This window comes from Canis lupus, chromosome 15 (assembly GCF_003254725.2).
Source record: "Canis lupus dingo isolate Sandy chromosome 15, ASM325472v2, whole genome shotgun sequence".
NCBI classification, from domain to species: domain Eukaryota; kingdom Metazoa; phylum Chordata; class Mammalia; order Carnivora; family Canidae; genus Canis; species Canis lupus.
Genome location: NC_064257.1, coordinates 803,233 through 815,553, shown reverse-complemented (window position 1 = coordinate 815,553; position 12,321 = coordinate 803,233). Strand labels below are relative to the sequence as shown.

The 12,321-nt window shown below is 36.4% G+C and overlaps 1 protein-coding gene and 1 long non-coding RNA gene across 3 annotated transcripts in view; one reads left to right on the top strand and one right to left on the bottom strand.

Annotated features, from left to right (window-relative positions):
• Positions 1 to 12,321, top strand: part of CCDC30 (coiled-coil domain containing 30) — a 118,852-nt gene that overhangs the window by 43,330 nt on the left and 63,201 nt on the right. Inside the window, exons 1-5 of one of the 2 annotated variants that reach the window (XM_025419693.3) lie at positions 7,535 to 7,681; positions 8,160 to 8,309; positions 9,187 to 9,243; positions 9,798 to 9,923; positions 11,254 to 11,391. The exons of the other annotated variant lie outside the window; for it this stretch is intronic. Coding sequence (XP_025275478.3) covers positions 9,807 to 9,923; positions 11,254 to 11,391 — 255 coding nt within the window. The 5' untranslated portion in view covers positions 7,535 to 7,681; positions 8,160 to 8,309; positions 9,187 to 9,243; positions 9,798 to 9,806. Of the gene's footprint in view, positions 1 to 7,534; positions 7,682 to 8,159; positions 8,310 to 9,186; positions 9,244 to 9,797; positions 9,924 to 11,253; positions 11,392 to 12,321 lie in introns of those variants that run through there. 2 annotated transcript variants of the gene reach the window in all.
• Positions 5,633 to 7,541, bottom strand: LOC112642263 (uncharacterized). The gene is made up of 2 exons (XR_003125113.3): positions 7,360 to 7,541; positions 5,633 to 6,046 (listed from the first exon to the last, which is right to left on the bottom strand). It is a non-coding gene; the product is annotated as an uncharacterized LOC112642263 (long non-coding RNA).

Here is a 12,321-nt window from a genome sequence, read left to right as displayed (position 1 = left end):
TTCTCCTATGAGTTTTATAGTTTTAGGTCTTACATTTAAATCTTTGATCCATTTTGAATTAATCTTTATATACGCTGTTAAGATACAACTTATTCCTTTGCATATAGATTTCCAGTTATTCAAGCATCATTTGTTGAAAAGACTAGCCTTTTCCCATTGAATGTTCTTGACACACTTGTCAAAAATTATTTGACCATATACATGAAGGCTTATTTTTGGGCTCCGTATTCTATTCCATTGATCTGTATGTCTGTGTTTATGCCTGTACCACACTGTTTTGACTACTGTGACTTCACAGTAAATTTTAAAATCAGGAAGTATGAGTTCTGAAGCTTTGTTCTTCTTTTCCAAGATAGTTTTAGCTATTCAGCATCCCTTGAGATTCCGTATGAATTTTAGGATGGGTTTTTCTATTTCTGCAAAAAAATGTCATTGGGATTTTGATAAAGATTACCCTGAATCTGTAGATCATTTTGGGTAGTATTGACATGTTAACCATGTTAAGTCTTCCAGTTCATGAACATGGAATGTGTTTCTGTTTGTCTTCTTTAATTTTTTCAGCAATGTTTTGTAGTTTTCATTGTACAAATCTTTCACCTCCTTGGTTAAGTTAATTCCTAACTATTTTATTATTTTTGATGCTACTATAAATGGAAATGTTTTTGTAATTTCCTTTTCAGATTGCTTGTTGTTAGTGTGTAGAAGTGTGACTGAGTTTTGTGTGTTGATTTGGTATCTTGTTACTTGGCTAAATTAACTTATTATGTCTAATTGCTTATAGAATCTTTACAGCTTTCTACATATAAGGCAATATCATTTGCAAACAGATAATTTTACTTCTTCCATTCCTATTTGGATATCTTTTTTTTCTTGTTAATTGCTCTGGCTAGAATTTCCAATACTGTATTGAATAGAAGTGGTGAAAGCTTTGTTTCTGATCTTATAGAAAAGCTTTCAGTCTTTGACTATTGAATATGATGTTCACTGTGGGTTTTTTATAAATCTCTTATTATGTTGAGGTAGATTGTTTTTAAGATTTTATTTATTTATTCATGAGAGACACACAGAGAGAGGCAGAAACATAGGTAGAGGGAGAAGCAGGCTCCCTTCAGGGAGCCCAATGCAGGACTCGATCTCAGGACCCCAGGGATCACGACCTGAGCTGAAGGCAGACGCTCAACCACTGAGCCACCCAGGGATCCTGAGGTAGTTTACTTTTATTCCTAGTTTATTTCATGTTTTTTTTTTTCAATCATGAAAGGGTGTTGGATTCTGTCAAATACCTTTTCTGCATCAATTGAGATGATCATGTCAATGTTCCCTCATACTTTTAATGTGGTGTATTACATTGATCGATTTCTGTATGTTAAACCATATTTACATTTCAGGAATAAATCTCACTTGCTCATATTCATTCAAATATAATGTGAAATTCATTTTAATAATATTTTGTTAAGAATTTTGCATCAATGCTCGTAAAGGATATTGGTCTGTGGTTTTTTTTCTTCCTTTTTGTATATTTGTATGACTTTCATGTCAGGGTAAGCTGGCCTCACAGGATGAGTTAGAAAGTGTTTCTTCCCTTTTAAGTTTTGGAAAAGGTTCAAGAAGTGTTGGTCTTAGTTCTTTTTAGATGTTTGGTGGAATTCACCAGTGAAGCAATGAGGCCTGGGCTTTTTTTTGTACCTGAGATTTTTGATTACTGATTCAGTATTCTGTGAGTTATAGGTCTAGTCAAATTTTCTGTTTCTTCATGATTCAGTCTTTGTTGCTTTTATGTTTCTAGGAATTTGTCGATTTCATGTAGGTTATCTAATTTATTGGTGTACAATTGTTCAAAGTACTCTCTTCTAATGCTTTTTAATCTGTAAAATCAGTAATGTACTCACTTTCAATTTCTATGTTAGTAATTTAATTCTTCTCTTTTTTTCTTAGTCTTTCTAGCTAATAGATTTATCAAATTTGTTGATCTTTTCAAAGAACCAATTTTTGGTATACCTGATTTTCTTTTTTTCTTTTTTTATTTGATCTGTGCTCTCTTATTCTTTCTTTCTGCTAAGTTTAGGTTTTTTTGCTTGTCCTTTTATACCTCTCTAAATTATAGAGTTAGGTTGTTGATTTCAGATCTTTCTTATTCTTTGATGTAAGCTATAGCTATAAATTTCTCCCTTAGTACATCTTTCATTACATCCCATTAGTTTTGATATGTTGTAGTTTCATGTTTCATTTTCATTCATCTTAGGTATTTACTAATCTCTTGTGATTTCTTCTTTGAGCCATTGGTTGTTTAAGAGTATGTTGTTTAATTTCTACAAATAGTTGAAATTTCCAGTTTTCCTTCTGTTATTAATATCTGTTTCTATCCTGCTGTGGTTGGAGAAGATACTTTGCATAAGATCTGTCTTTCAAAATCTACTAAGACTTAGTCTATGGCCTAAAATATTGTCTGTCTTGGAGAATGTCTGTGTGCATTTGGGAAGAGCGGTCATTGAGTAGAGTGTCCTATATATGTCTGTTAGATATTGTTGCTTTATTGTATTGTATTGTATTGTATTGTATTGTATTGTTCAAGTCCTGTTTCCCTATTTATCTCATACCTGGCTGTCCTATCCATTATTGAAAGTAAGATATTGAAGTCCCCAACTCTTTTTTTTTTAAGATTTTATTTATTCATGAAAGACACAGAGAGAGAGAGAGAGAGAGGCAGAGACACAGCCAGAGGGAGAAGCAGGCTCCATCCAGGGAGCCTGATGTGGGACTCAATTGCGGGTCTCCAGGATCATACCCTGGACCAAAGGTGGTGCTAAACCACTGAGCCACTTGGGCTGCCCCCCCAACTCTTATTATAGAAATGTTTATGCCTTCTTTCAATTTTGCCAATTTTTGCCTTATATATTTTGGTTGGTGATTAGGTACTACTATATCTTATCGCTGTATTGAAACTTTTCTTAATATATAATGCCCTTATTTGTCTCTTGTAATCTTTTTGATTTAAAGTCTATTTTGTGGGATGCCTGCATGGCTCAATTGGTTAAGCATCTGCCTTCAGCTCAGGTCATGATCTCAGGGTCCTGGAATTGAACTCCTCATTGGGCTCCCTGCTCAGCAGGGAATCTGCTTCTCCCTCTCCCTCTGTCTCCCCCACTTCTCATGCTCATGCTCTATCTCTCTCAAATAAATAAAATTTTAAAAATAAAATAAAATCTGGGACATCTGAGTGGCTCAGCAGTTGAGCATCTGCCTTTGGCTCAGAGCACGATCCTGGAATCCTGGGATGAAGTCCCACATCAGACTCCCTGTAGAGAGCCTTCTTCTCCCTCTGCCTATGTCTCTGCCTCTCTGTGTCTCTCATGAATAAATAAATAGATAAATAAATAAATCTTTGAAAAAATCTATTTTGTCTGATATTAGTTTAACTAGCCTTGCTATCTTTTGGTACTACTTGCACCCTTTTGCTTACAATCTCTTCATATCTTTGGATCTAAAGTGAATCTTCTGTGGACAGTATATAGTTAGATTATGCTTTGTTTTTTCCATGATACCAATGTCTGTCTTTTGATTGGAGAGATTAAGTGCCTTACATTTAAAGTAATTATTAAAGTAGGACTCTGTCATTTTGCCATTTGTTTCTATGTGCCTTATAGCTTTTGATCCCCCTCATTTCCTGCATTAGTATCTCTCTTGTGTGTAGTTAACTTTTTGGGTAATAAAACATTTTAATTCCTTTTCATTCCCTTTTGTGTATATTCTATAAGTATTTTCTTTGTGGTTACCATTGGGATTACATTTAACATACTAAAGTTATAACACTTTAATTTGGATTTATCCCAGCTTAACTTCAATAATATGCAAAAACTACTCATTTACAGCTCTGTTCTCAGTAATTGACATCACAGAATTACGTCTTTATATAGCATGTATCCAAATTGCTTTTTAAAATGTATTAGCCCCTTGGGGCACCTGGATGGCTCCATTGGTTAAGTGGCTGCATTTGGCTCTGGTCATGATCCCAGGGTCCTGCGATGGAGCCTGTATCAGGCTTACTGCTCAGTGGGGAGTCTGCTTCTTCCTTTGTACCTCCCCCTACTTGTGCTCTTTCTCTCTCTCACACACACACACTCTCTCTTATATAATAAAATCTTTAAAAAATGTATTAGTCTCTTAACATAGAAACCAAATCATGGAATTAGAATGAAAGTTACAATAATACTAGCTTTTAGGCTAATAATAATTTTTATTTATTTATTTTTTAAAGATTTTATTTATTTGTTCATGAGAGGCACAGAGAGAGAGAGAGAGAGAGAGAGAGAGAGAGGCAGAGACATAAGCAGAGGCAGAAGCAGGCTTCCTGCAGGGAGCCCAATCCAGGACTTAATCCCAGGACCCTGGGATCATGCCCTGAGCCAAAGGTAGACAATCAACCACAGAACTACCCAGGCATCCCTAATTTTTTTTTTGCATCCCTAATTTTTAAAACAATATATTAATCTCTTAAATCATGTAGAAAACAAAAAGTGGAGTTTTAAACCATTGCTAATTTTTATCATCGCCCATGTATTTACCTTTACTGAGATGTTTATCTCTTCATATGGCTTTGAGTTACTGTCTGTTATCTTTTCATTTCAACCTACAGGACTCCTTTTAGAATTTCTCACAGGGCAGGTCTAGTAGTAACAAACTCCCTCAGCTTTTGTTATCTGTGAATGTCTTAATTTTATCCTCACTCTTGAAAGAACAGTTTTGCTGGATATGGAATTCTTGGCTGTTTTGTTCTTTTAGATTTTGAATATATCAGCCTGCTCCTCTGGCCTCCAAAGTTTCTGATGAGAAATCTGCTATTAATCTTACTAAGGATCTCCTGTAGGTGACAAGTCACTTCTTTTTGCTACATTAAAGATGATCTCTTTGTCTTTGGCTTTCGGTGGCCTGATATGTCTCAGTGTGAGTCTCTTGCAGTTCAGTGAGCTTCTTTGATGTTTATATTCATGTCTTTAAATAAATGATCATTTTCTTTTGACTTTGATGGTAACCATGACCTGTTGCCCATTCCTTGTCTTATCATCCATATATCCACTAGAAGGAGACTGATCTGGGAAGCAAGCACCAAGACAAGACTAGAGTTGCAGGGGAGTTATTGGGGGTGGTCCCTGAGAAGGATCAAGGGAAGGGCAGACGTAGCCTAGCAAAAAAGCCTTTAGCTCATGATGTAGGTCTGATATCTGTTAAAGAAGAGGGAGAAGGAAAAAAGATTGAATAGGAAGAGCCTCAGATTGTGGTGTAGCTCTGAGAAGTCTTGTTCAGACCAACAGGGCTTTAGCGTAATGGTAACCTGTGAAGGAATTCCACATTAACTAGAAATGTCCGAGCCTTAATATCCTCACCATGCTCAGTTATTCACTGGAGGCTGCCTGGGAAGAGAATGCCAAGTTCTTTCCTGAAGAGAGAGATACCTACCAGTGGTGCACTTTCATGTGGCCCTCTTTATCACAGGATTCCTGATAGTAGAACAGATCCTTGTAGAGTAACTGGTTAATCCACTCCCTCTATGATAGATGTTATCTATGACATAAATGAACATACATCATATTTTAAAATATGTTTAGTAAAGAAGATTATACATTGTCCTCTCGTGTTTAATTTTAAATGCCAGAAGTTTTTTCTTTGTCTAATCTCCATCCTGTAGGCTGTGGTATAAACCACTTTTTTTTTTTTTACTTGTTCATAAAGACTTGAAATATGTGTGGATTTCTAAGATAATACTAAATAGATTTTTGCCATCAATGTTTTCTCTTGATCTTCCATGAAGACAAAGATTCAAGCTTTCTTGATTGAGTTTGGCAGCCAAGCAATGATGCTATCACTATTAACTAAAGGATCCTTCTCATCTGTGGAATTGAGTGAACCGAGTACTGTAATCAGTAGGTTAGGATTTTCAGATCTTGATGCAGGGCCATGCTCCCCTTGGGATGAATCTTCAGCTTTTAGGTGGGTGCATGGGTGTCTCATGCCATCATTCCTGGTTTCTTACTGCTTTACTTTCTGTTTCCTACAAAAAAGAAGTAAGAGTATGGGAATGAAAATTTCAGTGCCTACAATGTTATAAGGTCTCTGCTGTGGGTTTGATATAACTCATTTAATGTTAACAGAAAATTCTGGGAGGTAGGTATCTCTCACCCTGCTGTGTAGGTGAGGAAACCTAGATCACAAATTCATAAGTGTGAAGATTTCAAATTTCAACTGACTACAAGACTCATGTTTTTGCTACTGCAATTTTCAAACTGTGTTTTGAGGATCCTTGATGTTCCACAGATGCAGAGCTCTAGGTCTTCTTCCTCTATATCAACCAGAGAAGCCTCCATTTCTGGGTACCCTGTAGACAGTTTCCCCATAAGAATTCTTTTGAAAATAAATGGGAAGAAAAGGGAGGTGGGTGGGGGGTGGGGGTGAATGGGTGACAGGCACTGAGGGGGGCACTTGATGGGATGAGCACTGGGTGTTATGCTATATGTTGGCAAATTGAACTCCAATTAAAAAATATGTAAAAAAAGAAAATAAATGGGAAGAGATGACTTTAAAAGGACAAATAATTTAGAAAACCAATCCCTTAAATCGGGCAGGCTATTCAAGATAATGACCTGTAACCCTTACCCATTTCTTTCTTTCTTTCTTTCTTTCTTTCTTTCTTTCTTTCTTTCTTTCTTTCTTTCTTTCTTTCTTTCTTTCTTCTCTTCTCTCTCTCTCTCTCTCTCTCTTTTTTTTTTATTCATGAGGGACACAGGGGTGGGGGGGCGGGCAGAGACACAAGGAGAGGGAGAGGCAGGCTCCACGCAGGGAGCCCAGTGTGGGACTCAATCCCAGATCTCCAGGATCAGGCCCTGGGCTGAAGGCGGTGCTAAACCGCTGGAGCCACCCAGGCTGCCCCCCTTATCCATTTCTATCTGCAGACAGATTTACCATTGATAGACCATCTTAATGCTGCTATTCTCAGAGAAGATGCTTAAAAAGAAGAAATGCTAGGTATCTGGTAGGAATGATAATAGCCACAATATATTAAGCATCTCTCAAATGCCGTGATCTGTTGTAGATATTTTATAAACATAATCTCATGTAATCCCTGTAACAGCCCTCCCCAAGGTAAGTAAGTATAGTCCCCATTTCATATTTGAGAGAACTTGAAAGGTCTTGAACAAAGTGAGCGGCAGAGCTAGGAGTTGTTCCAGGGTCGTCAGGCCTTGGAGCTGATTTTGTATATCACATCAACTCTTGGATGAGGATTTATGGAAGGGTTTACGTAGGGGATTTATAACAACTCATGGGGGCTACAGCATGCTCAACACTGAGCATATAAACCGTGCCCACCTGGAGGTGATGACTATGTCCCATCCTGCCTGGTGCCCGCACCTGCCATCCCATTGACTGTGTCTATGAGAGAGCACAGCCTAGTGCAGGCACATAGTTGAGATGGCAGTAGCACTTGTCATACTGTGCCTAGGAGGCACAGTTTGCTTCAGAGCAGTAGTAGACGATCCCTACCTTTGGGCCAGTAGAACACTGAAAGTGGAGAATTCTGAGCTGTTACACTGCACTCCAGAGTCGTTGGTGGCTACCCCATGCCAGTGAGGCAATTCCCTAATAAGTCTGGTAGTGCTTGCTTTTTTCTGACTGCTGCCTGACAGGCGAGGTAGGCTCCCTTCAGCTACCCAGAGCTCTCTCTATCCCACTGCTCATTTCTTAGATTATTTGCTGCCCCTTTGCTGTGTTTTTCTGCTTGAAACTTTGATCACCACGAAGTACATGCAGGACATAGATAGCCTAAATGCATAAGCATTTTTAGTATGCCGCAAATTATGTTAAATTTCAAATAAGCATTCTCTTGAAAAGCTATCTTTTAAAAGCTATAGCATTAAAATACATGGCATTCTTATACTAAAAAACACAGAGGAAATGAGGGGAGTTTTCATTTTTAAGAGTTGAAATGTTTCTTGCATTTTGCACTGAGGCATCTCAGGTGGAGCCAAGGAGATTCTTGCCTTGAGTGCCCCATGCATCAGCATGTCATGTGTGGATGTGCAGAAACATTCAGCAGGGCAAAAGGGGGCTGATGAAGGGGAAAAGCTGCTCTGAGGAAAAAATTTACCCTTTCCTATATCCTTGTTCAGCGCTCCTAGGAAGCCGACTTCATTCTTAACCAGGTCTTTTTTCTATACTCCTGGACAGAAGAATTTGTAGAAGTTACACTGGGGTTCATCATCCATTTTTCCAGTTGCCTGTCCTCTCTTCCTATTTTATTGATATTAAACACAAGAACGGTAAGTCTACTGATAATCAACTTTACCAAACTAATAAATTAATTTTTGAAAAAACCTGTAGGTTAAGTTAATATGTATCTGGAAGTAAATTATGAATCTGCAAGTATAAGCAAAGCCCCAAAATACTTTTCTCCAAAATTTAATTAGGTGAAACTCTGATATATCAACCCTTTCTTTTCTTCAGCTTAAATAAATGAATGTTTTTGTCTCTGAAATAAACGAAAAACTTAACTGAAGTTTCTGTTGAAACCTAATTCTGAATAAAAGTAATATCAGTATTAGTGTCTTCTATTTCTAAATTACATCTAAATACTCAAAAGCTTCTTTTGCATATAGTATTGTTACTGGGCCAATCAACAATAAAAGGGTACTTTTCAAAAGTGAAAAAAAATACATTAGCAGCTTAAGTTAGGACAATGAGGATCCTGTAGTATATTTTTCTAATACTTGGTCCCTTTGATTTAGCTGCCAAACAGCAGTGAGGGCTTAAATACTTAATAAAGCAACTCTCCAAAGGACCTAAGACCAGACAAGGGGTGAAACTTGTTGATAGGGAAATTTTTCAAGGTGTAGCTTCAGGGAAGGACACTTAAGAACTATAGCTTATGTTTTCGGTGTTTTTTAGAGTAACACATGAATGAATTTAAACTGATGATTTATTTGGATTAAGATTTCCCTCTTAGAGCCTGAGTTATCAGTAATATAGGAAAATAGAAGAGAAACCAGTACGAAAGGTCAAGAGACAGTGCAAGTACAAGATATGAATGAGGCAAGAAATAAAAAGGTTGTTTTCAGTGACAGTTGCTAATACAGGTGAGGCGGACTCTATTACTAAATCACTAAATTGCATTTTGGCCTCCATTTAATTTCCTCATAGGTTTTTGTAACAGGAGAAAATATACTTAGGCAAGTCCAAATAGAGAAGATATTAAAAGTAAGTACTTGTAAGTTAGATTTGATTTGAATCCCAGCGCTGACTATGTGATCTTGGGAAAAATGTCTAATATATCTGAGCCTCACCCCTGTTCTCTGTAAAAAAAAAAAAAAGTAGTAGTTCCAATTTCACAGGAGTCATGGGAAAACAAAATGAGGTAATGCAAGTAAAGCATGTACCATAATGTCTCACACATGGTAAGCACTAACTAGTAGCTGCTCTCATTATTTTAATTATTATTATCAATCTGAAAAGATTTTACCAACACTTTATATTTGGTAGGTGCTTAATAAAATTCTTTCAAAATCTCACTTAATACCTACTCTGATGATTATAATGTATGTAAAACAATTATTAGCTCCATTTGACAACTGAGAAAACAGGTTGAGAGAGAAAAATGTCTCTTACAAGCTATGGGACCATGAATTCCTTTTCCCAGCTTTATATCTCCTCTAAATGACTTTATAATTGAGTTAGGCAGGAAATTATTATTATCAATATTTATAAGAAACATTATTGTACATAGAATTAATGATGTAAAATGCTTTTTACAGATTTTGAAAATGAGCCAAGAAAAAATTGAAATATTTGAAAGTGAGTTGTCAGAAGAGAGAGAAGGGAAAAAGCAATTGACATCTGATCTTAATACTGTGCAGATGGCTTTGAAAGTTAAAAGTGAGGTATTTTATCACTCAGGATGTTATTTCCCTCTTTTTGCATTCCTACTTTAGGGATTTCGTGTTACCATTCATTTTGATTCTAAAATAAATCGTAGCTGTAGAATATGCGTTTCTGTTAGTAATAATGAGGTGAGTATCATTTCCACAAGCTGAGTTCCAGCAGCCTTTAAGTAGCAGGTGTTTGGTTTTTATGGTGGTCATGGAGTCATGGACTGGTCTTTCCTTTTAACTGCTTGTCCTACCATCTTGGAAAGGTCTATCAGGAGACAACCAGCCTATATTTGGAAGAGACACCTGGAAGTGAGTTCATGGAAGTCTAGATCACCAATTTGAAGGATGGTGACACTTAACCGGTTTGCAGGGGGTGGGGGTGGGCGGGGGGTGACAGGCAGTGCAATGCCCCAAATCCCACCTTGATGACCTACAGGGATTTTCAATGCAATGAGGTAGGAAACTGATGCCACTTGCCCTCTTCCTGTGGTTTTGGGTGGCCACTCTCTATTTTCCCTCTATTTTCCCAACGCCTTCCTCATCAACACTCTCTTCCTCTTCTGATCTCAAGGCTTTGGGAAAATAGCAAGTAACTCCTCTCCTAAAACAAATTTTATATCACCTGTTCCCTTTATGGGACACCACAGATTCTCAGGCCCCAATCATCCACCAACTGAACTATATATTCCATGTCATCAATGTAAAAATTGGATAAGAATCTACATATAACTGAAGTGTTTTCTCTCACGGATCTAAAAAAAAAATCAGAGGACTAGAGGAAAGCTTAGTTGATTATGTCACTGAATATATACAACATTAAGTAAGGCAGCATAATTTGTAGCTAAGAACAGAGTTTGAAGTTGGTCAGACAATTGAATGTCAGCTTTACCACTTCCTAGCTATGCGAACTTAGGCAGGCCACTTATACTCTCTGAGCCTGTTTTAGTAACCCTAGCACATGGGATTGTCGCAAAATTAAAAGTACAGTTGTTCTATAAAAGGTAATTTTTTAAAAAGATTCATTTAAAAATAGGCAATATAACTAATGCAGGAGTTGCTGAAGAATTTACCTTTCTACAAGCCTTGCTAAAAGTAGGAATGACTCTACAAACCAGTCCTTCAACCTGTGAATGATAGAAATTAAGAGTGCTCAGTTTAATTAATTGATTTAAGTAAACTTTAACTACTAAGAAAGTAGTTCTGCCAGAAAAATAAGTTGGAATATTTAAAACAAAAAAAATTTTCAGAGTCATTTTAAAGATTCCTTTTTAGAAGTATTATATCTCTTATGGAGAAAAGTCTTGTTTTATTTTACTAAATATCTTTATTTCTTAATCAGGAATTACAAAAATCAAAGTCAGAACTTATATGCCTTTATAATGAAATTCAAAGTCTTCCAGGGACAACAAAAGACAGAGACCATTTTTTAACAGCATATGACCTGCTACAAAGAGAGAATTCTGAATTAGAAACAAAGGTGAGACTGAATTATTTAAATGTTCAGTGTTTGACTTTATCTTTTATTAAGATAAGAAAAAAGGAAATCAATTCTCAGGGAAATATTACTTGGAAATTAGGGTTTCTTTTATTATTATAGAATATATTTCCATATAGTTTTGGTTATAAGCCAACCTGTGTCTCAGAATAGACTTCAACCAGTATGTCGCTCTTAGGATTAATCAGTGAATTTTTTACTTTAAATCAGTTTCCCAACAGCTTAATTTTTGGAGCACGTATTATAATGTAAAAGGTTTACCTAAAAATAGAACTACCAAATGACCCAGCAATTCCACTATCTAGGTATATACACAAAAGAATTGAAAGCAGGATCTTGAAGAGATACTTTACACACCCATTTTCATAACAGCATTATTCACAATAGCTAAGATGTGGAAGTAATCCAAGTTGCTTATTGACGGATAAATAGATAAGCAAATTGTGGTATGTACACAATGGGAACTCATTCACTCTTACAAAAGGAGGGAAATTGTACAATATGCTACAACATGGATAAATCTTGAAGACATTATGCTGAGTGAAATAAGCCAATCACAAAAACACAAATACTGTATGATTCCAATCATGTGAGGTTCTTAGAGTAGTCAAAATCATAAAGACAAAAAGTATAATGGTGGTTGCAGGGGCTGGGGGAGGAGAAAGGGGGAGTTATTGTTTAATAGGTAGAGTTTGTTTTACAAGATGAAAAGAGTTCTGGGAATGGATGATGGTGATGGTTGCACAACAATGTGAATGTATTTAGAACCACTCAACAACATACTGAAGTGTGTAAGGTTAAGATGGTGATTTTATGTTATGTGTATTTTACTACCATCCCCCAAATTTAAAACAAACAAAAGTTTACTTAAGTGTCTTCAACTTTAAACCTTCAAATCAAAGCTTTTTTTTT